This window comes from Ranitomeya variabilis, chromosome 5 (genome assembly GCF_051348905.1).
Source record: "Ranitomeya variabilis isolate aRanVar5 chromosome 5, aRanVar5.hap1, whole genome shotgun sequence".
Taxonomy (NCBI): Eukaryota; Metazoa; Chordata; class Amphibia; order Anura; family Dendrobatidae; genus Ranitomeya; species Ranitomeya variabilis.
The window spans coordinates 441,379,157-441,402,447 of NC_135236.1; the positions used below are offsets into that span (position 1 = coordinate 441,379,157).

At 45.7% G+C, this 23,291-nt stretch overlaps 1 protein-coding gene across 3 annotated transcripts in view; it reads right to left on the reverse strand.

Moving 5' to 3' along the window:
• USP15 (ubiquitin specific peptidase 15) overlaps positions 1-21,253 on the reverse strand; it is a 128,767-nt gene extending 107,514 nt beyond the window's left edge. The window contains exons 1-3 of one of the 3 annotated variants that reach the window (XM_077265369.1): positions 20,977-21,253; positions 3,438-3,565; positions 1,168-1,298 (exon numbers count right to left, since the gene is read on the reverse strand). In XM_077265369.1, the coding sequence (XP_077121484.1) occupies positions 1,168-1,298; positions 3,438-3,565; positions 20,977-21,065 (348 nt within the window). In that variant the 5' untranslated portion in view covers positions 21,066-21,253. Of the gene's footprint in view, positions 1-1,167; positions 1,311-3,437; positions 3,566-20,976 lie in introns of all 3 variants that reach the window. The other 2 variants (XM_077265371.1, XM_077265372.1) reach the window with 2 other exon arrangements.
• Between the last annotated feature and the right edge of the window lie 2,038 nt (positions 21,254-23,291).

Genomic DNA, 23,291 nt, shown 5'->3' on the forward strand with positions numbered 1-23,291 from the left:
TATTATTATAATGTAACCATGCTGAGTCTAGACAGGAGAGGAAAGAGATTGGAGCTAAAGATGACGGTAGATTGTTCATAAGCTGCTTGATATTGATGGCACCTTTAATTTTCTGTATGTGTGCTAAGTGAGGGTGTCCTGACAGATGAAACAGTTCTTGACAGAGAAAAAGTTGTGGTCACAGTGCAGGAAAGGGGAATTAGTAAAGTCATACACTGAGCTGAGCCTGGAGAAGACCAGGTCCAGAATATTCCCATCCTTATGTGTAGGAGAGTTAGTAAGTTATGAAAGGCTGAAGGAGGAGGTTAAAGAAAAAAAAGGAAAGATGAGTGGCAGATCAAGAGAGTGGATTATGCCAATTGCTAGTTATCACACTGAAAACCTTTTTGAAAAAAATCTGACATACCTACATATCTAAGCTAAAGCTGAATGCGCCCTGATCTAAAAGTAAAGCAAGGGAAATGCAAGTTGGCTATAAAGACTCTTCTGTACCATTCGCCTTTTGACTTTCCTTTTTATTTGACACACTTTCAATGGAATTTTCAAAAAGTGTTTGTTTTTCTTCAATTTTCCATCTCTCGAGGATGATTCTATTTTTTTAAGTGGATGTTACCTGCAAACGTGCACAACGACACTCTAGGATGACAGACGTGTGCTACTTTACATGTGGAGTGAGCTGCCCATACTTTTGTCTTGGAGCACAACTGAATTGGAAGCCAGGATCTTACGTGAGAACATAGATGTCACAATTGGCAACAGTTGCCCTGAAATGTACATTATGTGCCACTCAAATTCCTATGGTGGAACTACAAAATCTTCATGTAACCCAGGCAATCATCTTGCTCAGCAAAAGCAGGGGTGACGTGCAAGTGTGAAAGATCTGGACATGGACAATTGCAACTGAGAAGTAATTGGGTTTCGTAATGAAGGATACAGACAGAAGTAAACCCAACAGAATAGAAAAATTGCTAAGGCCGAGCTGCAGAAAGTGTTGGAACTGTGGCCAAAGGAAAGTTAGAGTAGCACTTGGCAACAAAGACTATAAGATTAAGGGTGAACTGCCGGTAGAAGTTCTAGACCAACATTGGCCCTTCACAGCCCAGCATACTAGCTTAGCTTACTCTGGTGCCATGTGATGGAGTATAAAACAGAAATGAAATACTGCACCTTGCGAGCTATGGGTTCCTGATTCTCCATAACGGTGTACCAGCTGACCAGCTTGTTCCAGCCCTCGGTAGGCAACAGAATGTAATCAAGTTCATCAATAAGATGCTCCTTGAGAGACTGCGTATCAGTGTCTGTGAAAGAGACTGTCAGTATTTAACCATGAGAAACCAAACCGGTAACAGATAATAAATTATAGATATAGATATATACAGTGGGTATGGAAAGTATTCAGACCACTTTAAAGTTTTCACTTTTTGTTTCATTGCAGCCATTTGGTAAATTCAAAAAAGCTCATTTTTTCCCACATTAATGTACACTCTGCACTCCATCTTGACTGAAAAAAAAACAAATGTAGAAATTTTTGCAAATTTATTAAAAAAGAAAAACTGAAATATCACATGATCATAAGTATTTAGACCCATCGCTCAGTATTCAGTAGAAGCACCCTTTTGAGCTATTACAGCCATGAGTCTTCTTGGGAATGATGCAACAAGTTTTTCACACCTGGATTTGGGGATCCTCTGCCATTCTTATTTGCAGATTTTCTCTAGTTCTGTCTGGTTGGATGGTGAACGCTAGTGGACAGCCATTTTCAGGTCTCTCCAGAGATGCTCAATTGGGTTTAGGTCAGGGCTCTGGTTGGGCCAGTCAAGAATGGTCACAGAGCTGTTCTGAATCCAATCATTTGTTATTTTAGCTGTGTGTTTAGGGTCATTGTCTTGATGGAAGGCGAACCTTCAGCAAAGTCTGAGGTCCAGAGCACTCTGGAAGAGGTTTTCATCCAGGATATCTCTGTACTCGGCCGCATTCATGTTTCCTTCAATGACAACCAGTCATCCTGTTCCTGCAACTGAAAAACATTCCCATAGCATGATGCTGCTGCCACCACCATGTTTCACTGTTGGGATTGTATTGGGCAGGTGATGAGCAGTGCCTGGTTTTCTCCACCCATACCGCTTAGAATTATCACCAAAAAGGTCTATCTTCGCCTCATCAGACCAGAGAATCTTATTTGTCATAGCCTGGGAGTCCTTCATGTGCTTTTTAGCAAACTCTATGTGGGCTTTCAAATGTCTTGCACTGAGGAGAGGCTTCCATCGGGCCACTCTGCCTTAAAGGCCCGACTGGTGGAGGGCTGCAGTGATAGTTAACTTTATGGAACTTTCTCCCATCCCCATACTGCATCTCTGGAGCTCAGCCACAGTGATCTTAGGGTTCTTCTTTACCTCTCTCAGAAAGGCTCTTCTCCCACGATTGCTCAGTTTGGCTGGATGGCCAGGTCTAGGAAGACTTCTGGTGGTCCCAAGCTTCTTCCATTTAAAGATTATGGAGGCCACTGTGCTCTTAGGAACCTTGGGTACTGCAGAAATTCTGTTGTAACCTTGGCCAGATCTGTGCCTTGCCACAATTCATGATTCTCATTTGGTCTGACATGCACTGTGAGCTGTGAGATCTTATATAGACAGGTGCGTGCATTTCCAAATCAAGTCCTATCAGTGTAATTAAACACAGCTGGACTCCAATGAAGACGTAGAACCATCTCAAGGAGGATCACAAGGAAATGGAGAGTATGTGACTTAAATATGAGTGTCTGAGCAAAGGGTCTGAATATGTATGACCATGAAAAAATTTCTACATTTCTGGGGTTTTTTTTCAGTCAAGATGGGGTTCAGAGTGTAGATTAATGAGAAAAAAATGAACTTTTTGAATTGTCCAAATGGCTGCAATGAAACGTGTGAAAAATTTAAAGGGGTCTGAATACTTTCCGTACCCACTGTATATACACACACATACACAGACTAACAATCCGAAAACTTCATGTATTACATTAATTTATATCACGAGAGAAGCAGATACTGCACGCTATGGGATGAAGAGTTTTAGTATATTTTCATTAAAAAAGTATTTTGCAAAAGATCCCAGAGACACCTATACAGTAACATGCTATTGCCATTAGAATCCACTGTGAAAAAAATAAGACTTCTGGAAAAGTGAATCCTGCTGTGCATTTCTATTCTGTTAAATACACAGGAAAAAAAAAAACAGTATTCAAACGTATGTCAGCCTGTATCCCGATGTCAATGGAAGTCTATGACAATGCTACTGTAAAGACCTTAATTTTTTGCAGAATACTTTGGAAAGAAGCCAACAAGCAAGTATCAATATTGCAAGCACATGGTGCAATATTCTAATATATATATGCACACAAACACACATATAATATGTATATGGCTAGCTATTGTCTCACATATTCAAAAATAGGGAATGACCTTTAAGGAGTCCAGCATTATCAATAGGACCTGGATACACATTCTGATCTCCCATCTGGTACTTGTCCCAGCTGTCAAACCCCACATATTTCTTCCACTGCTTGAACCAGCGACTATCAATCAAGTACCTAAAATTATAAAAGAATACAAAATAAAAGTTGGAGCAAATAATAAATCAGATGGGCTACAGTGGAATAGAACATTAAAAATAAACCACTTGACATGATAAAAAGTTCTCTAGAAATGTCAAAATGTTAAAGCAATAAAACTTACTAACGTACTTTAATCCTGAATACCGCCCTTTGGTCTGATGTCAGTGAGCTGGCTGTCTGGCTCAGTTCATAAGCTAAGCCAGCCCCCTTCTAAGTCTCTGCAAAAGACGCAGAAACTAGAATACAAATATTACCATGGCAGCACACTTAATTATGAAAATGGATAGAACATACTGAAGAGGTTAGTTATGCAAGTGATCCAACAACTTAAAGAAACTAGGATTTGGAAGTCTGCATCACAAAATCAGAGTCCTGCACCTATAAAAAGCATTAGCTGAGATTACATAAAATACCACTAGAAGATCACACAGTTTCCGCCTTAACACCTTCTCTAACGTCTTCTTACAGTATCTTGCATTTGCATATAGGGAATCTATCAGTAGAATCAACCCTCCTAAACCGTTTATGTGGGCTTCAGGTCATAGAAAGCTGAATAAAATGATACCTTGATATCTGCAATCCGATGTCTTATTACAGAGAAAGTCATGTTTTTCTGATATGCAAATGAGCTGTTAAGATCTATGGGCTGGACACAGATCTCCCCGAGTATCTGCTTCCACAGCTTATTTTATATGAAAAGGGACGTTACCAATGTGAGAAACGTAGAGAGAAGACTGTCAGTTATTACAAGTCTCACACTGGTAATGTCTTCTTTCATTTAAAACAAGCTCTGGAGGCAGATTCTCATGGAGATCAGTGTCCGGTCCATAGTCTTGAACAGCTCATTTACACATTAAATATGTACATTTCTCTGGAACAAGATATCAGATCACAGATCCCAAGAAATTATTTTATTCAGTTTCCTATTACCTATAAATCCTTACAGACAGCTTAGGAGGGTTGATCCTACTTACAGATGCCCTTTAAAGGGAACCTGTCAGCAGGATTGTGCACAGTAACCTACAGGCACGATCAGGTTGACGTCGTTATACTGATTAAAATAATTTCTTGATGAAATCCGTCTTGTGGTTGTTGATTAATCTTTATTTTCAGTTTTCAGTTAATGATATGCTCGTGCTTCGGGGCGGCCTGCGGGGGTCTTCATGTGGTGCTCTGATGTATGTATTCAGGTGTATGGCTTCTGATGGGTCACTGATCCCTCACTGACCTGCCCCCTATTTTGCATAATTAATATTTTTGATAGCTTGGAAAAAAAACCTTCTGCAGTGACCCGTCAGAAGCCATACTGATGAATACCTAATCAGAGGACCACGAAGACCCCCACAGGCCGCCACGGGCCACGAGCATATCATTAACTCAAAACTGATGTCAAAGGCAAGCGGGGAAATCTAGTATAATGAGAGAGGAGGCAGTCTTATCTTCTGGGCAGCGTATGCTCCATAGCCTGGAAGATCAAAATGAAAAAAATATATTTTTAATCAACAAGGCATTGACTAGTGTCAGCTTTATACAACCTGTATGACCAGAATATTAGCTAAAAACGCTCAAAAAGGGAGACAGATACCCTTTGAAGTAAATCTAAATTTCCATTATGTACATTATATATAGTCATGGCCGAAAGTGTTGGCACCCTTGAAATTCTTCAAGTAAATGAAGTATTTCTCCCAGAAAAGTTTTGCAATTACCGTACATGTGTTTTTATGCACAATTTTTCCCCTTGTGTGTATTGGAATAACACAAGAAGGCAAATAGGACAGAATTTCACAGAAAACCCTAAAAATGGGCCGAACAAAATTGTTGACACCCTTAGGCTTCTTTCACACTTCAGTTGTTTGGCGTCAGTCACTTCCGACATAGTGACGGATCGACGGATCCGTCACAATTGTTGAGAAAACGGTTCCAACGGATCCGTTTTTTTGACGGATCCGTTACTTGGGGGTTGTCTGGGAAAAGTATCTACTTTTTGGAGCATGCGCAATTGAAAAAGCGGATTGGGGCGACGGATCCGCCGAAATGACGGTCGCGACGGATCCGTCGCCCATAGGCTGCCATTCTATGGAATGACGGACGTGACGGATCCGCCGCGAACCGTCATTTCGGCGTTGACAAAAAATGTTTCAATGTCCATCTATGTCTAGACAACGTCCGCCAAATTTCGACGGATCCGTCGCATGACGGATGGAACGGACGACCATCCGTCACAATCCGTCGCCAATGCAAGTCTATGGGAAAATAACGGATCCGCCAAAAAAAAATGACGGATCCGTTATTTGAGGAAACTGGCGGTTTTAGACTGACGCCAAACAACTGAAGTGTGAAAGAGGCCTTAACTTATTATTTGGTTGCACACCTTTTGCAATAAATAAATGCTTCCTGCAGCAAGCTTCTTACACCTCAATTGAAATTGTGGACCATTCTTTTGTAAACTGCTCCAGGTCTCTCATATTGGAAGGGTGCTTTCCCCCAACAGCAATTATAAGATCTCTCCACAGGTGATCAATAGGATTTACTGTAGATCCAGACACTTAAAGAATTTCCCAGAAATGGATGGAAACAAAGCGCTGGAGAGTTCTGAAGTTTGTTTGTGGTCATTACTGTTCGGGTTCGCCCATGTCTAAAGTTTGGTGTCCGTACCAAACACATACAGTTGGGGCACGGACACCGAATACTAATTTCACCAGGAAGTCCGTGTTACTGTTCGGGTTCGCCCCCCCCCCAAACACCGGGTGTTTGTTGCACGGTCATATGCATGACAGCGCAGCAAACGCTGCTTCTGATCGGCGGTAAAATCACGCTGACAATACAAAGGTGAAATCAACCTCACAAATATTAACCCCACTTGCCACCACTACAGGGCAAATGGGAAGAGCCAGGCAAAGAGCCAGAATTGGCCCATCCAATAGATGCACCTTTTCTGGGTGGCTTCAGGCTGCTATTTTTAGGCTAGGGGGGCAATACCCATGGCCCCTTACTAGCCTGATAATACCAGCTCCCAGCTGTCTGTTTTAGCAAGGCTGGTCATCAAAAATGGGGGACCCCACGTCCTTTTATTTAATAAATTTAAATAATTAAAAATTCCGGCGTGGAGACCCCTTTACTATTGAAAACCAGTCTTGCTGAAACTGACAACTGAGGATTGCAGCCCCCAGCTGTGAGATTTGCCTGGCTGGTTATCAAAAATACAGGGGAACCCACACCGTTTTTTTTTTTTAATTATTTATTTACAGCGCAGGCGCCGGCTGATGAATACTCCCCATCAGCCACGCCTGCTCTCACTATTATGAGTGAGAGCAGGCATCGCCTGATGGGAGCAGTAGTCCAATCAGCTGAAACCAGTGACCGGAGGTAAACTTTATACCTCCGATCACAGCTTTTCGCCCATCTCTAGTGGTGATTGTCCTGTTGGAAGACCCATGCCCTACGGTGCAAACCCAGCTTTCTGACACTGGGCACTACATTGCAACCCAAAATCCTTTGGTAGTTTTCAGATTTCATGATTTTCCTAGCACACAGTCAAGGTACCCAGTGCCAAGGCAGCAAAATAACCCAAAACATCTTCGAACCTCTATATTTGCCAGTAGATACTCTGTTCCTTTCTTTGCAGGCCTCATTCCATTATCGGTAAACAGTAGAATGATTTGCTTTACCAAAAAGCTCTATCTTGGTCTCATCTGTCCACAAGACACTTTCCCAGAGGGATTTTGGCTTACTCACGTGCATTTCGGCAAACTGCAGTCTAGTTTTTTTATGTCTCTATGTCAGCAGTGGGGTTCTCCTGCTATAGCGTTTCATTTCAATCCAATGTCGACGGTTCATGCAGACACTGATGCACCCAGACCCTACAGGACAGTTTGAATTTCTTTAGAATTTGATTGGGGCTGCTTATCCACCATCCAGACTATCATGAATTGCAACATCTCATCAATTGTTCTCTGTTGTACACATACAGGGCGATTAGCTACAATGCCATGGGTTGTAAACTTCTTGATTATATTATTATATTGTGCATTGTTGACAAAGGAACATCAAGATGTCAGGAGATGGACTTGTAACCTTGAGATTGTGGATATTTTTCAACAATTTTGGTTCTCAAGTCCCCAAACAGTTCTCTTTCCCCCTTTCTGTTCTCCATGCTTAGTGTGGCACTCACAGAGACAATGCAAAGATTCAGTCAACTTCTCTCTTTTATCCGGTATCAGGTTTGATTTGGTATTGCCCCCCACCTGTTACTTGCCACAAGCGAGTTTTAATGAGCATCACATGCTTAAAACAAGTTGCTCACCCACATTTTTGGAAAGGTGCCAACAATTTTGACCGGCCCATTTTTTTTTTTTTTTCTGAAATTATGACCAATTTGCTTTTTTGTGTTGTTCCTATACACACACAAAAGGAAATAATCATGTGTATAAAAAAAACTGCAATAATTTTCTGGAAGAAATACTTCATTTTCTGGATCAATTTCAAGGGTGCAAACACATTCGGCCATGACAGTACATAAACAACATTTTTCCTGCTATGCATTTGCATAGGAAGAAAAAGGAAGTGTGTTACAGAAAAGTGAACAAAATGTTTATCAATCTAAGGTCAATTTTTACACCGCGGAAATTGACCCAAAGTGTGACTTTGAAATCTGAAGCATCTCAATATCAATCGCGGTTATGCATTTTTTCCTGGATTTTCCTCATAGATTTAAATGAAGTGCAGAAAATCTGTAGGTAAAAATGTAAATGCATTTTTATTGTGTTTCCACTGCAGAAACACAAGAAAAAAAAAAAAAAAAGTGCAAGTCACACTGGATAATCATTGAATAATCTGTATGAATGCTAGGATAGGGAGCAAACGGGAAGTTTCCAAAACAATCTAGTTTTCTTTAAATCTTGAACAACCAAAAAGACAAAAAAAAAAAAATACTGTAGCTGAAAAATGCAATAAGTGTAGGTGCACACGACCATTTTCGCTTAGTCCAATTATTCTGATCAGAATGGTGTAACTTTTTCTTGTAGGTGGAGAGATAAAAAGAAGTTTCTCCACCCTCTCCATTGTCAGTCCATGAAAATCACCGCAGGCATGGCAGTCAGTATATGGAGGATTTCCTTCGCTTGTGTGAACTAGGCCTTGTCAGCCCATTTCGATGTTCCCTATTCAGGATGTTCATCACGAAGGCTAGTTTCACCCTAGCTTTTGGCAAGGCTGCGGACTTCCCCCCCTGAAAGCCCCGCCCACTGCCGCGCCTCTTCCTTCAGCTCCGCCGGCGGCTGCATGCATCCTGTGTACCCTATCTAACACTGGGTACGCAGGCCATGCGGATGTATGAGGGTGCCTCTGCATGCGTCGCTTTCACGCTGCGCCGACCGCAACAAGAGGCGCGGCAGTGGGCGGGGCTTCATGGAGGAAGTCCGCAGCCCTCGGCAGCCCTGCTGAACGCTAGTGTGAAACTAGCAGAACTATGCCACGAAAAGCTCTCGATCTAGAGCACAGAGTACCTTTATTCATTACACATGCAGCCCCTTGATGACAACGTGATACTTCATTTCTCCTGCATTAAAGGGAACCTGTCACCAGTTTTGTCCTGTGTCTACTAAAACTAGGACATTAATCAGAGCTTATGCTGCAGCCCAACAATGGTCTCCATCCCTCCTCCCGACTGCTGATAACCGTCCTACTGCTGGAGGGCCGGAGGGCCCGGGAGGAGGGCCGGAGGGCCCGGGAGGAGGGCCGGAGGGCCCGGGAGGAGGGCCCGGGAGGAGGGCCGGAGACCGCAGATACCATCCCTATCGGACAGGATTAACATACAGTGAGGGAGAACTTCAAAAGGGTTTTTTGGGAGGTATACAGGGGGTTATATTACCATTGATGGACTGCAGCACAGGCGCTGATTATGATTTAGGTAACAGAGAAAACTGATGACAGGTTCCCTTTAAAACTGTGAGGAAACTGAACACTGCATAGACCATAATAATGAGGGAGGTGCACACATGTTGATACGTTCTGATAAGAGTGGTTGTCACTAGGCACATGGCTTTGAGTAAAGGTACCTTCACACTCAGCAACTTTACAACGAGAACGACAACGATCCGTGACGTTGCAGCGTCCTGGCTAGCGATATCGTTGTGTTTGACATGCAGCAGCGATCTGGATCCTGCTGTGATATCGCTGGTCGTTGATTAAAGTTCAGAACTTTCTTTGGTCGTCAGATCGGCGTGTATCGTCGTGTTTGACAGCAAAAGCAACGATGCCAGTAATGTTTTACATGGAGCTAACGACCTGTGAGAACGAGAAGTGAGTCACCGTTACGTCACAGGATCGCTCCTGCATCGTTCTGGAGCTGCTGTGTTTGACATCTCTACAGCGATGTAAACAGCGACGCTGCAGCGATCGGATCGTTGTCGTTCTCCTTGTAAAGTCGTTTCGTGTGAAGGTACCTTAACAGTTCCAAACAAATCTATAAGAACTCTAATGGCTTTCACAGCACAAAACATTTCACAATAACCTTCCGGAGAACAGCATGATACGTCTTGACTTGAGATCCCACATCATCTTACAGCTATAAAAGAACCAGGATTTCTACCTAATGAATAGTAGAACCAGAAAAATCTCATTTGCATAAGTAAAAATGTTTTATCCCACTGAACACACGCCAACAGTACCATTGGATGAAGCACAGGCCCTGAGCCATCACTTCTGGGTGCTGGCTCCATTATACAGCTGACGCTCTAATCTATCAGCTGGGATCAGAGGTAACTCCAATCCCGGCCATTAACCCTTTGATGACAGTGTCACTGATGACTGTGGCATCAGTACGACATTCAGTATGCGAGGAAAAACCTGTCTACTACGTCAACGCTTACACGCAATTCATAATGGGAATCAGATTTTCTAATCGTGAGGTCACAATTTCAGTAACTTCCTTATTACAACCCAAGTATACTAACCTCTGGGAAATGCCAAAGACATTATCACTGGCCGTAACACACGTATAGCTTTACATATTTACTCACTGAAAGAATATTACCATCATTTGACTAGTAAAGTTGGGGAAACTATTACCAATCCCGGTAACTGCCACGATTGACAGAACAAGGCACTTTTATATTAGAATTTCCAACAGTTTATTCATTGCAGCATAAGTAGGCAAATTCTAGAGGACCAGCCATCCCATTTGAGTATAGTATGTGAAATCCCTGCTTTACAGTCCAACTTTTTTCAGTTTTCTCTGGGTTGCAGGAATTTTCACCTCTCCCTCCCAGAGGCTGACAATCACAGCTCGGCAGACGATCAGCTGTGATTGAGGGGTGAAAGAGCATGCTCGCAGAGAAAAACTCTGAAGAAAAGCACAGTTGCACTACAAGCAGAAATTTCACATACTGAGTTCCAAAAGCAACAAACGTAAATATCTCTGCAATGGAACGATGCAGTGCGAGTGGAGAAAAGTGACGGAATCAGGGAAGCTCAAGGCTTTTTTATAAGATGTTTAGCTATTTTTTTTGAGCAAATAACAAGTGCTCCATAAATAATAAAAACATACAAAAGCTAAAATTTGCCATAAAACAACCGAAGTCGTTAATCCATTTGGCACTGAAAATATAGCCATAGCTCTGTAAGTAGTAACATGTTCCATTCTTGTTTCTGAACTTCAATCTTAAAAGAAAATCTGTCAGTAGGATCAACCCTCCTCCTAAGCCGTCTATATGGGCACCTTGATATCTGCGATTCATGTTTTTCTTATATGTAAATGAGCTGTTTAAACCTATGGGCCAGACACTGATCTGCATAACGATCTGCCTCCAGAGATGATGATAAATGAAAGGGGACGATACCAGTGTGAGACATGTAATGACCGACAGTCTGCTCTCCTGATCTACATGACTCACTCTGGTAACTCTCCTTTCATTTACAAGCTCTGGAGGCAGATCCTCATGCAGATCAGTGTCCGGCCCTGAACAGCTCATTCACATAAGAAAACATGGATCTCTCTGGAATAAGACATCAGATCGCAGATATCAAGGTATCATTTTATTCAGCTTTCTATGACCTACATGCACACAGATGGCTTAAGAGCCAAATCCTTCTGAAAGATTCCCTAATCAAAGAGCAATAACCACGAAGCGGGCAGAATTAATTCCAGACATGTAAACTGGTCATTAAATTCTTCTACTTTACACTGCAGACTGGTCCCCAGAGGATACAAACATGTTTCTAATTCGAGACGTTGGTTATATATGGCAGCTAGTGCTGTGAAGCTGAACTGATAAGAGCTTATCTCTTCTGTAAGTGACAGCATGCAATGTGCTGCTCCTGGCCAAGAGCAGGACTGGTAAAATAATGCAGGACACAGAAAAAGCGGACGAACTTAGCACTATATAGGTTCAGCTACTACAATGTACTATGGTGTCCAGGGACCAGAAAATATAGATTTGAGTTTAAAAAAAAAAACCTTCAAAGGCATTATCCAGTTTCAGAAAACCCATCTCCAGTGTGCAAAGAACTAAGAACTACTTTACAGACTCTCTCCAAGTCCAGCGCTGAGTTTCGTCCGTTTCTTCTAGTGTCCTATAGTGATGAGCGAACGTGCTGGGATAAGGTGTTATCTGAGCATGCTTGAGTGCTACCCGAGTGACTTCAGAGCACCCCTCCCTACACCTGCATGTCTCTTGGCTGCCACAACACATGCGGGGATTGCCTGTGTGTTAGGAAATCCCTGCATGTGTGCGGCACTGACGAACAGCCGAGAGACATGCAGGTGCGGGGACTCGAGCACGCCGAAGTCACCCAGTTAGTACCCGAGCATGTTCACTCCTCACTACTAGTAAACCTTCTGCATGGTTATACAGGCCTCCACATTCATCAACTCTGCATAACCTCACCTCCACCAATTATTGGCAGCTTTCTGCCTATGCACAGTGAACATAGAAAGTTGTCAATCAGGGGTGTGGGTTAGGTTATACAGAGCTCAGCATTCAGAGAATGGGTAGATTTGCTGCAGATGAAACAGATTTCTTCAAAACTGCAGCCAGCAGACCAGTAAGTGATACAACACTTAGAGTCTCTGCCCCTACATCAGGGTCTCTGTCCCTACATCATATTGCTGTCAGATGAGTGGCAATAACCTGGTGACAGGTTCCCTAATAAAGGGAGCCGGACAGCTGAGGTATGCTGCTGCTGAAATGGCAATTATAGGGAAATACACCCTATAAAATCAGGCATTGTACAGTACTCCCTCTCTACATTAGAGATAGAGGAATGCACGGTATGTATGAAAGCACACAGAGGCAGATATCAAGTGTGTCCAGCCAGAGGAATCGTACCCATGTTATGCCTCTGCCTGCCTACAATTGGCAGTTCAGGGTTGCGTTCACTATGGGAATATTTATGGGTTATATGCGCTGGCACGGGATATTTGTCCTGATATATCTACGGCTCAGCTCTATTTTGATACTACACATCATCTGTTCTTCACAGTTATGGGACTCTGCTCCCCCTAGCCTGTTATATGTAGTGTTTTTTGGCTACACGACCTATTTTAATTGTCATATTTTGTATGTCAGCCTGTCCTTTTGTGCGATATCCCTTTCTGTGGACATCAGCTTCTGAGAAAATGATCTACACATGGCACTTAGGGAAGAGAACCAGTCATGGCCATTAGCTGTCCCAGCTACAGTACTTGTAGGAACTTTCCGCTATGTGAGGACAGCGAGCTTACTATATTGTGGTTACTCTTATGCCAGGACAGAGCCCCACAGCATCGTGCTTCTCTGAGGCACAGCACTCTCACCTACTGCAGAAGGTGTATATACATTTGGGCTAATCAGGTTACGTTAAATATCATTTAAAGCTGTGTTTAATAGCCAACATAACCGATAGGGTGCAGTCTAAAGCCCCTTTCACACGTCCGTTTATTTCCAGTACCGGAGACATCAGTGTGTCAGTGTGTGTACTACGTGTGGTAAACGTGTGCCGCATCAGTACCACATGGACGGCCGCCGGGGAACAAGCACTACAGTAAGCACTGTTCCCCGGTGGCTGGTGCTGAAGCCGGCTGTCATCATTCTCCTCTGCACTGTCGGCAAGCAGAGGAGGATGAAGAGCGTTATATTAAAGTCCGAACGACAGCAGGTGATGGCTTTTGGGACTGTTACCCCCATCATTCGACACCTGCAGTCGCTAATACCAGTGACAGTAGGTGCGGAGGATGGGGGTATTCCACAGCCTCCGGCTGCGATCGTTCGGAAATAAATGAATGAAAAACCCGACGTGGGTTCCCCACTATTTTATTGAACCAACTAGACAAAACTCACAGCTGGGGGCTGCAACCCTCAGCTGTCAGCTTCTGCAAGGTTGGTTATCAAGAGTAGAGGGATCCCCACACTGTTTTTTTAATTATTCAAATGAATAATTTAAAAAAACGGCGTGGGTCTCCCCCATTTTTGACAACCAGCCTTGCTAAAGCTCACAGCTGGAGGCTGCTATTCTCAGGCTGGTAAAGGGCCATTGATATAGGCCCCCCAGCCAAAAAACAGCAGCTCGCAGCTGCACAGAAAGGGTGCATCTATTAGATGGGCCTTTTCTGGCACTTTGCCTGGCTTTTCCCACTTGCCCAGTAGCAGTGGCAAGTAGGGTAATATTTGTGGGGTTGATGTCACCTTTTCAGGTGACATCAAGCCCACGGCTTAGTAATGGAGAGGCGTCTATAAGACACCAATCCATTACTAATTCTATAGGTGTAATGTTAAATAAAGACACGGCCAGAATAAAGTCTTTTAATTGAAAACATTACACAGACACCTTCAATGTTCTAAATTAAACCATACTTCGTGCCACACTTAATTTCCCATTGCCCTCAATCTCCTGTAATAAAAGTAAAATAATAAACCAACAATATACCATACCTGTCTGTCGTTGTATCCCACACCGTAATCCATATCTGGAGGATATACAGTTTTCAACCAGGACAGTGCCAAGATGCGACAGTCTTGGCTGAAAACCACTGGTGAATGAGATGCTGAGAGCGCAGCATCATTCTCCAGCAGTGACGTCATCACCGTCTTTTTCCCACGGTCCAGAGGTCACCTCAGTTCAACCTGGCCATGATGATGTCACCACTGGTGACTGATGCTGCGCTCTCAGCATCTCATTCACCAGTGGGTTTTCAGCCAAGACTGTCGCATCTTGGCATCATCCTGGTTGAAAACTGTATATCCCCTAGATATGGATGACGGCGTGGGACACAACGACGGACAGGTATGGTATATTGTTGGCTTATTATTTTACTTTTATTACAGGAGATTGAGGGCATTGGGGAATTAAGTGTGGCAGTAAGTATGGTTTAATTTAGAACATTAAAAGGTGTGTGTAATTTTTTCAAATAAAAGACTTTATTCTGGCTGTGTCTTTATTTAACACTAAATGGTGGCCCGATTCTAACGCATCGGGTATTCTAGAATTTGCATGTCCACGTAGCATATTGCCCAGCCACGTAGTATATTGCCCAGCCACGTAGTATATTGCACAGCCACGTACTATATTGCACAGCGACGGAGTATACAGCACAGAGCCACGTAGTATACAGACTTAAAATAAAAAATAAACATATACTCACCTTCCGAAGGCCCGTTGAAGTCCTGGCCCTGTGTGCGGTGCACGCGGCAGCTTCCGGTCCCAGGGTTGGTATGAGCTTAGGACCTGTGATGACGTCGAGGTCACATGACCGTGACGTCATGGAAGGTCCATCTCGCATACAATCCTTGCCACCGGAACCTGCCGCTTGCATGGAGCGGTCACCGGAGAATCGCGAGGAGCGGTAAAGGTGGCGGATGGTGAGTATAGCAGGTTTTTTTTAAATTATTTTTAACATGACATTTTTACTATTGATGCCGCATAGGCAGCATCAATAGTAAATAGTTGGGGACACACAGGGTTAATAGCAGCGGTAACGCAGTGTGTTACACCACGGCCCGTTACCGCTGCCATTAACCCTGTGTGAGCGGTGACTGGAGGGGATTATGGAGCGGGCGCTGGGCACTGACTGCAGGGGAGTAGGGGAGGGACTAATCGGACTGTGCCCGTCGCTGATTGGTCGCGGCAGCCATGACAGGCAGCTGCCGAGACCAATCAGCGACGCGGGATTTCCGTGATGTAAGTTGAGGACAGAAAGAAGGAAGTACCCCTTAGACAATTATATATATATTACAACTATATTCAACATTGGTTTAACTATAGGATTAGTAATGGATAGGTGTCTTATAGACGCCTCCCCATTACTAAGCCGTGGGCTTGATGTCACCTGAAAGGTGACATCAACCCCACAAATATTACCCCACTTGCCACCACTACAGGGCAAGTGGGAAGAGCTGGGCAAAGCACCAGAAAAGGCGCATACAATAGATGCACCTTTTCTGGGCAGCTGCAAGCTGCTGTTTTTAGGCTGGGGGGGGGGGGACTATATCAATTGGCCCTTCCTAGCCTGAGAATTGCAGCCCCCAGCTGTGAGCTTTAGCAAGGCAGGTTGTGAAAAATGGGGGAGAGCCGTTTTTTTAAAATTATTTATTTAAATAATTAAAAAAACATCATGGGGACCCCTCTATTCTTGATATCCAACCTTGCAGAAGCTGATAGCTTGGGGTTGCAGCCCCCAGCTGTGAGTTTTGTCTGGTTGGTTCAATAAAATAGGGGGGACCCATATTCGGTTTTTCATTCATTTCCGAACGATCACAGCCGCCAGCTGTGGAATACCCCGATCATCCGCACCTACTGTCACTGTCATTAGCAGCCGCAGGAGTGGGATGATGGGGGTAACAGTTCCAAAAGCCCCCAACTGCTGTCGTTCCAACTTTAACATATCATCATCCTCCTCTGCTCGCCGGCAGAGCAGGGGAGAATGATGAGAGTCGGCTTCAGCACCTGCCACCGGGGAACAGCTCTTACAGTACAGGACATCAACGTGTGTTCTCCATGTGCACGTGGGCGGGACGTTTTGCCGTTTGTCCTGACGCTATAAAACGGACATGTTTTGCCCACGGACACACGGTCCCTGGAGACACACTGAGATGTGCACAGACCCATTCATTTGAATGGGTATACGTGTGAAAACTGTCACCACATGTACCAGAGGCACTGACTTGTAAAAGGTCCTTAAAGGTATTGTTCAGAATATATATAAGTTAACAGTTTAAAAAAGCAAAAAGTTGCAATATTGCAATAGGTTTGTTGCACTCTGGGTTGCCCTAAAGTTTTGTGACTTTGTAAAGAAAACTGGCATAACGTGCTTGATGAATACCGTATTATTTTAAAGTAAAATAATGTTTTCTCTAAGCTGTAGTCATAATACTGAAATGCCATAACTCATTCATTGCTTTATTACACAGGGACGTGTGGGTCACTGTACCAGTACAACAGTTAAAGCCACTGAAAACTGGTGACAGTGATAACCTGACATTATGGTAGGTGTATGATGTATGTAGTACATGGTGACAGCAGTGTAAGTGAGCTGTAGTACCAGGATGGCAGGTGTGTTCAAGGTTGACAGCAGTGTAGGTGAGCTGTATTACTGAGGTGATTGGTGTAGCCTTTGGTGACAGGAGTGGTGGTGCGCTATAGTACCGGGGTGACCAGTGTAATCTAAGGAAAGAGTAGTGTAGGAGTGGGTGAGCTGTAGTCTATGGTGACAGCAGTGTTGGTTAGTTGTAGTCTATGGTGACAGCAGTGTAGGTGTGGGTTAGCTGTAGTACTGGGGTTGACAGCAGAGCTGGTGAGGTATAGTAGCAGGGTGACGAGCGTAGTCTACGGTGACAGCAGTGTAGGAGTGAGTGAGCTGTAGTACCGGGGTGACAGGTTTAGTCTATGGTGACAGCAGTGTAGGAGTGGGCAGGCTGTAGTACTGGGGTGACAGATGTAGTCTATGGTGATAGTAAAGTAGGAGTGGGTGAGCTGTAGTACCGAGTTTCAGCAGTGTAGGAGTGGGTGAGCTGTAGTACCTACAGGGGTGACAGGTGTAGTCTATGGTGACAGCAGTGTAGGAGAAGGTGAGCTGTGGTACCGGGGTGACAGGTGTAGTGTATGGTGGCAGAAGTGCAGGAGAAGGCGAGCTGTTGTACCGGGGTGACAGGTGTAGTGTATGGTGACAGCAGTGTAGGTGTGGGTGAGCTGTAGTGCCGGGTGACAGGTGTAGTGTATGGTGACAGCAGTGTAGGAGTGGGTGAGCTGTAGTGCCGGGGTGACAGGTGTAGTGTATGGTGACAGCAGTGTAGGAGTGGGTGAGCTGTAGTGCCGGGGTGACAGGTGTAGTGTATGGTGACAGCAGTGTAGGAGTGGGTGAGCTGTAGTGCCGGGGTGACAGGTGTAGTGTATGGTGACAGCAGTGTAGGAGTGGGTGAGCTGTAGTGCAGGGGTGACAGGTGTAGTGTATGGTGACAGCAGTGTAGGAGTGGGTGAGCTGTAGTGCCGGGGTGACAGGTGTAGTGTATGGTGACAGCAGTGTAGGAGTGGGTGAGCTGTAGTGCAGGGTGACAGGTGTAGTGTATGGTGACAGCAGTGTAGGAGTGGGTAAGCTGTAGTGCAGGCTGACAGGTGTAGTGTATGGTGACAGCAGTGTAGGAGTGGGTGAGCTGTAGTGCCGGGGTGACAGGTGTAGTGTATGGTGACAGCAGTGTAGGAGTGGGTGAGCTGTAGTGCAGGGTGACAGGTGTAGTGTATGGTAACAGCAGTGTAGGAGTGGGTGAGCTGTAGTGCAGGGTGACAGGTGTAGTCTATGGTGACAGCAGTGTAAAAGTGGGTGAGCTGTAGTGCAGGGTGACAGGTGTAGTGTATGGTGACAGCAGTGTAGGAGTGGGTGAGCTGTAGTACCGGGGTGACAGGTGTAGTGTATGGTGACAGCAGTGTAGGAGTGGGTGAGCTGTAGTACCGGGGTGACAGGTGTAGTGTATGGTGACAGCAGTGTAGGAGTGGGTGAGCTGTAGTCCCAGGGTGACAGGTGTAGTGTATGGTGACAGCAGTGTAGGAGTGGGTGAGCTGTAGTGCCGGGGTGACAGGTGTAGTGTACGGTGACAGCAGTGTAGGAGTGGGTGAGCTGTAGTGCAGGGTGACAGGTGTAGTGTATGGTGACAGCAGTGTAGGAGTGGGTGAGCTGTAGTACCGGGGTGACAGGTGTAGTGTATGGTGACAGCAGTGTAGGTGTGGGTGAGCTGTAGTACTGGGGTGACAGGTGTAGTGTATGGTGACAGCAGTGTAGGAGTGGGTGAGCTGTAGTGCAGGGTGACAGGTGTAGTGTATGGTGACAGCAGTGTAGGAGTGGGTGAGCTGTAGTGCCGGGGTGACAGGTGTAGTGTATGGTGACAGCAGTGTAGGAGTGGGTGAGCTGTAGTGCAGGGTGACAGGTGTAGTGTATGGTGACAGCAGTGTAGGAGTGGGTGAGCTGTAGTGCAGGGTGACAGGTGTAGTGTATGGTGATAGGAGTGGGTGAGCTGTAGTACCGGGGTGACCGATGTAGTGTATGGTGACAGCAGTGTAGGAGTGGGTGAGCTGTAGTGCAGGGTGACCGGTGTAGTGTATGGTGATAGGAGTGGGTGAGCTGTAGTACCGGGGTGACAGGTGTAGTCTATGGTGACAGCAGTGTAAGAGTGGGTGAGCTGTAGTGCCGGGGTGACAGGTGTAGTGTATGGTGACAGCAGTGTAGGAGTGGGTGAGCTGTAGTACCGGGGTGACCGGTGTAGTGTATGGTGACAGCAGTGTAGGAGTGGGTGAGCTGTAGTGCCGGGGTGACAGGTGTAGTCTATGGTGACAGCAGTGTAGGAGTGGGTGAGCTGTAGTGCCGGGGTGACAGGTGTAGTGTATGGTGACAGCAGTGTAGGAGTGGGTGAGCTGTAGTATCGGGGTGACAGGTGTAGTGTATGGTGACAGCAGTGTAGGAGTGGGTGAGCTGTAGTGCAGGGTGACAGGTGTAGTGTATGGTGACAGCAGTGTAGGAGTGGGTGAGCTGTAGTGCAGGGTGACAGGTGTAGTGTATGGTGACAGCAGTGTAGGAGTGGGTGAGCTGTAGTATCGGGGTGACAGGTGTAGTGTATGGTGACAGCAGTGTAGGAGTGGGTGAGCTGTAGTATCGGGGTGACAGGTGTAGTGTATGGTGACAGCAGTGTAGGAGTGGGTGAGCTGTAGTGCAGGGTGACAGGTGTAGTGTATGGTGACAGCAGTGTAGGAGTGGGTGAGCTGTAGTGCAGGCTGACAGGTGTAGTGTATGGTGACAGCAGTGTAGGAGTGGGTGAGCTGTAGTATCGGGGTGACAGGTGTAGTGTATGGTGACAGCAGTGTAGGAGTGGGTGAGCTGTAGAGCAGGGTGACCGGTGTAGTGTATGGTGACAGCAGTGTAGGAGTGGGTGAGCTGTAGTATCGGGGTGACAGGTGTAGTGTATGGTGACAGCAGTGTAGGAGTGGGTGAGCTGTAGTGCAGGGTGACAGGTGTAGTGTATGGTGACAGCAGTGTAGGAGTGGGTGAGCTGTAGTGCAGGGTGACAGGTGTAGTGTATGGTGACAGCAGTGTAGGAGTGGGTGAGCTGTAGTGCAGGCTGACAGGTGTAGTGTATGGTGACAGCAGTGTAGGAGTGGGTGAGCTGTAGTACCGGGGTGACAGGTGTAGTGTATGGTGACAGCAGTGTAGGAGTGGGTGAGCTGTAGTGCAGGGTGACAGGTGTAGTGTATGGTGACAGCAGTGTAGGAGTGGGCGAGCTGTAGTATCGGGGTGACAGGTGTAGTGTATGGTGACAGCAGTGTAGGAGAAGGTGAGCTGTAGTGCAGGGTGACAGGTGTAGTGTATGGTGACAGCAGTGTAGGAGTGGGTGAGCTGTAGTATCGGGGTGACAGGTGTAGTGTATGGTGACAGCAGTGTAGGAGTGGGTGAGCTGTAGTGCAGGCTGACAGGTGTAGTGTATGGTGACAGCAGTGTAGGAGTGGGTGAGCTGTAGTGCAGGCTGACAGGTGTAGTGTATGGTGATAGGAGTGGGTGAGCTGTAGTGCAGGCTGACAGGTGTAGTGTATGGTGATAGGAGTGGGTGAGCTGTAGTACAGCACTCATGGTGACAGCAGTGCAGGAGTTGGGCAGCTGCGGCATGTGACGGGTGTAACACACAGTGGCAGGCTGTAGTGACAGTCCCGCAGGCCCCTCGGCACAGTGTAGGGCACTGACGGCGGACGGGCACCGGCTGCCCCAGGCCGCGGCACGGGATACAGATGAGTGACAATGAACAGGTGACCCCGGTGCCGGCATGATACAGATGTTTTCTCTATCACTCACGACCCGTCCTGGACCCCCACGCCCCCGGCAGCGCGTCTCCCCTCATTGTACACCTTCCGAGGCCCCGGCACCCTTGAGCACCACTTACCAGGTGTCCCCTCTCCGAAGCGGGGTCTTCAGCAGCGCTGACACTTCGGATCTCTGAGTCTCCAGATCAACCACTCCGCCCTCCGCCATCTTCCTGCACTGACAGCTGCGCGCTGCATCCTGGGAGTGACGTCACTGCTGGGAAGTAGGGGAAGCGTCGAGAGCGGCTGTGTGCGCCTGGGAAACGCTGCAGCCAATCACTGGAGACGCGGGCTGTAACCCCCAGAACACTGAGGGAAGCTGATGGCTGCAGCGCACCGATCTAGAGCGCATGGCACACAGCAGTGCCCGCAGCACCAGGGCTAGCAGTGAGGGACGGCCGCTGCTGTGTGAGCTGTACCGACAGCACCCAGGAATGAGCCGTATAGCCGGGTGTGGCGGGCAATAACTAGCAAATAATTTTGGTTGTTATTTTTCTGTCATTAACCCTCAATGACCTGTAGAGTTTGCTTTCTTCCCGTTACAAGAGCCATAACCTTTCCGTCCCCGTAGTTCTGAGGGCTTGTGTGCAGGATGAGAAGCGGTTGTGAGTGACAACATTACCCTTACCCTGCCACCGGGGAGCACACTGTCCGCTCAGGCAGATCTGACACTTGTTTTGACCAACTTTTGTCTTTTGAATCCCAAAATGACCCCAGTTTTTCTCCATCACAATAACTTTTTCAGCTGCAGGATTTCCCCCCCCCCCAGCATGCACCTACAATGGAAAAGAATGCGAAAACTAACCTGAATGCAGAGGTGTAGCTAGGGTTTTGGCTCAGGGGGGCGAAGCTTCTGAGTGGCCCCTAACCAGGTAACCTTGATTATAACTCGGTGACGCCGGCCTAATAGTGGAGGAGAACCTCAGCAGATGACCACGCTGTTACTGAAGATAATCTCTATATAAAGACCAGTATGGGTATTACCGCCATATGGTGACTATATATTGGTAGATATTAGTTCTTCAGAACAGTTACAGATGGTGATTTACCGCTGACGTTCTTTCTGATTGGGGTTGTTCTCTTTTTCCGTCTGGCCCAAACCGACATGACAACTCCTGACGAAGCCACTCAGGTGAAACGCGCGTCTAGGCTCCCCTCTCTGCCTGCAGTACCCTGTCTCTCACTACAATCATGTCTCAAGGTAATGGTATACTATTTTTAGCCTTGGTTTAGCTTACTTTTTGCAATTGCAACCATGTTGCCTTGACTCTTACATATATCCCCTGTCACTCATCACGCTTCGGGGATTATTACAGGGGTTTACCCATTTGATATCCTGTGCACACTTAGGAGTATTACCCCAGTATACTATCTAGCATTCATGGTCTGCAGCCAGAGTAGGGTGCTCAAATTTCATTCATGTTATCTTTAGCATTGTTGTTTGCCATCTTTTACATGCTATCTTTTAGCTGCTCCTCTCTACCACTCTTTTTGTCTATGTATCATTATATTATATAGTATTTTTTGTATATTTGATACTTTAATAAATTTACATTTGCATATACTTTTTTGTACCTCTATCTCTTATGCACAGACCTCTGGTCCTTGACCCTCGTTGACATGATCCTTTGGATCTAGGGCCTATTTGATTGTCTAATGCGATCTTTTTAGGTTTATATGTTTTGGCCTAGAGGTATGCCCTTAGTTGGCCGAGAGGGCACTTTTGTTTAGGTGTTTGTGTTTTTGTTTTTTTTTGTTGTTTTTTTGTTTTTTTTCTCCAGATGCAACATGGCTGCAGAGTTTACAACATAGGCACATTTATTCACATTTCCGGCACCGTCCCCATCCTCAACCTGCTCAAACGCTTCATCCTACTGATACCTCCATACTGAGCCGCTGTGGCTGTATGTGTCCCTGTTAGTGCACCTGCTGTGTGGTTCTGAGTGCCCTCTACATGGTAAAACAGGCCTCTAGAATACATTAATGCCGTGTGCAAGTGCCCTAGAAAACAGCCCACATTTTTCCCCATAGAAGGTATTAATGCCCTCTGTGTGCATCTTTGACAGTCACAATAACCAGATTGTCCCTATAACAATAAGTGCCCACTTTAGATTTAATGATGGTCAGTCTACCCCAGTACAGCTCCCCTCTACACAGTATGATGCTCCACTATACACAGTATAATGACCCCACTCAGTATACTGACCCCTTAGTAGCCCCCAAACTGTTCGATGACTCCAACACCCTTTGATGGCCCCCACACTGTATGATGGCCCACTAAATAGCCTCAATATAGCATAATGCACCCATAGTCCTCTATATAGTATACTGCACTCTTCATAGACCTCTATATAGTATAATACACTCCCCATAGGTCTCAATATAGTATACTGCA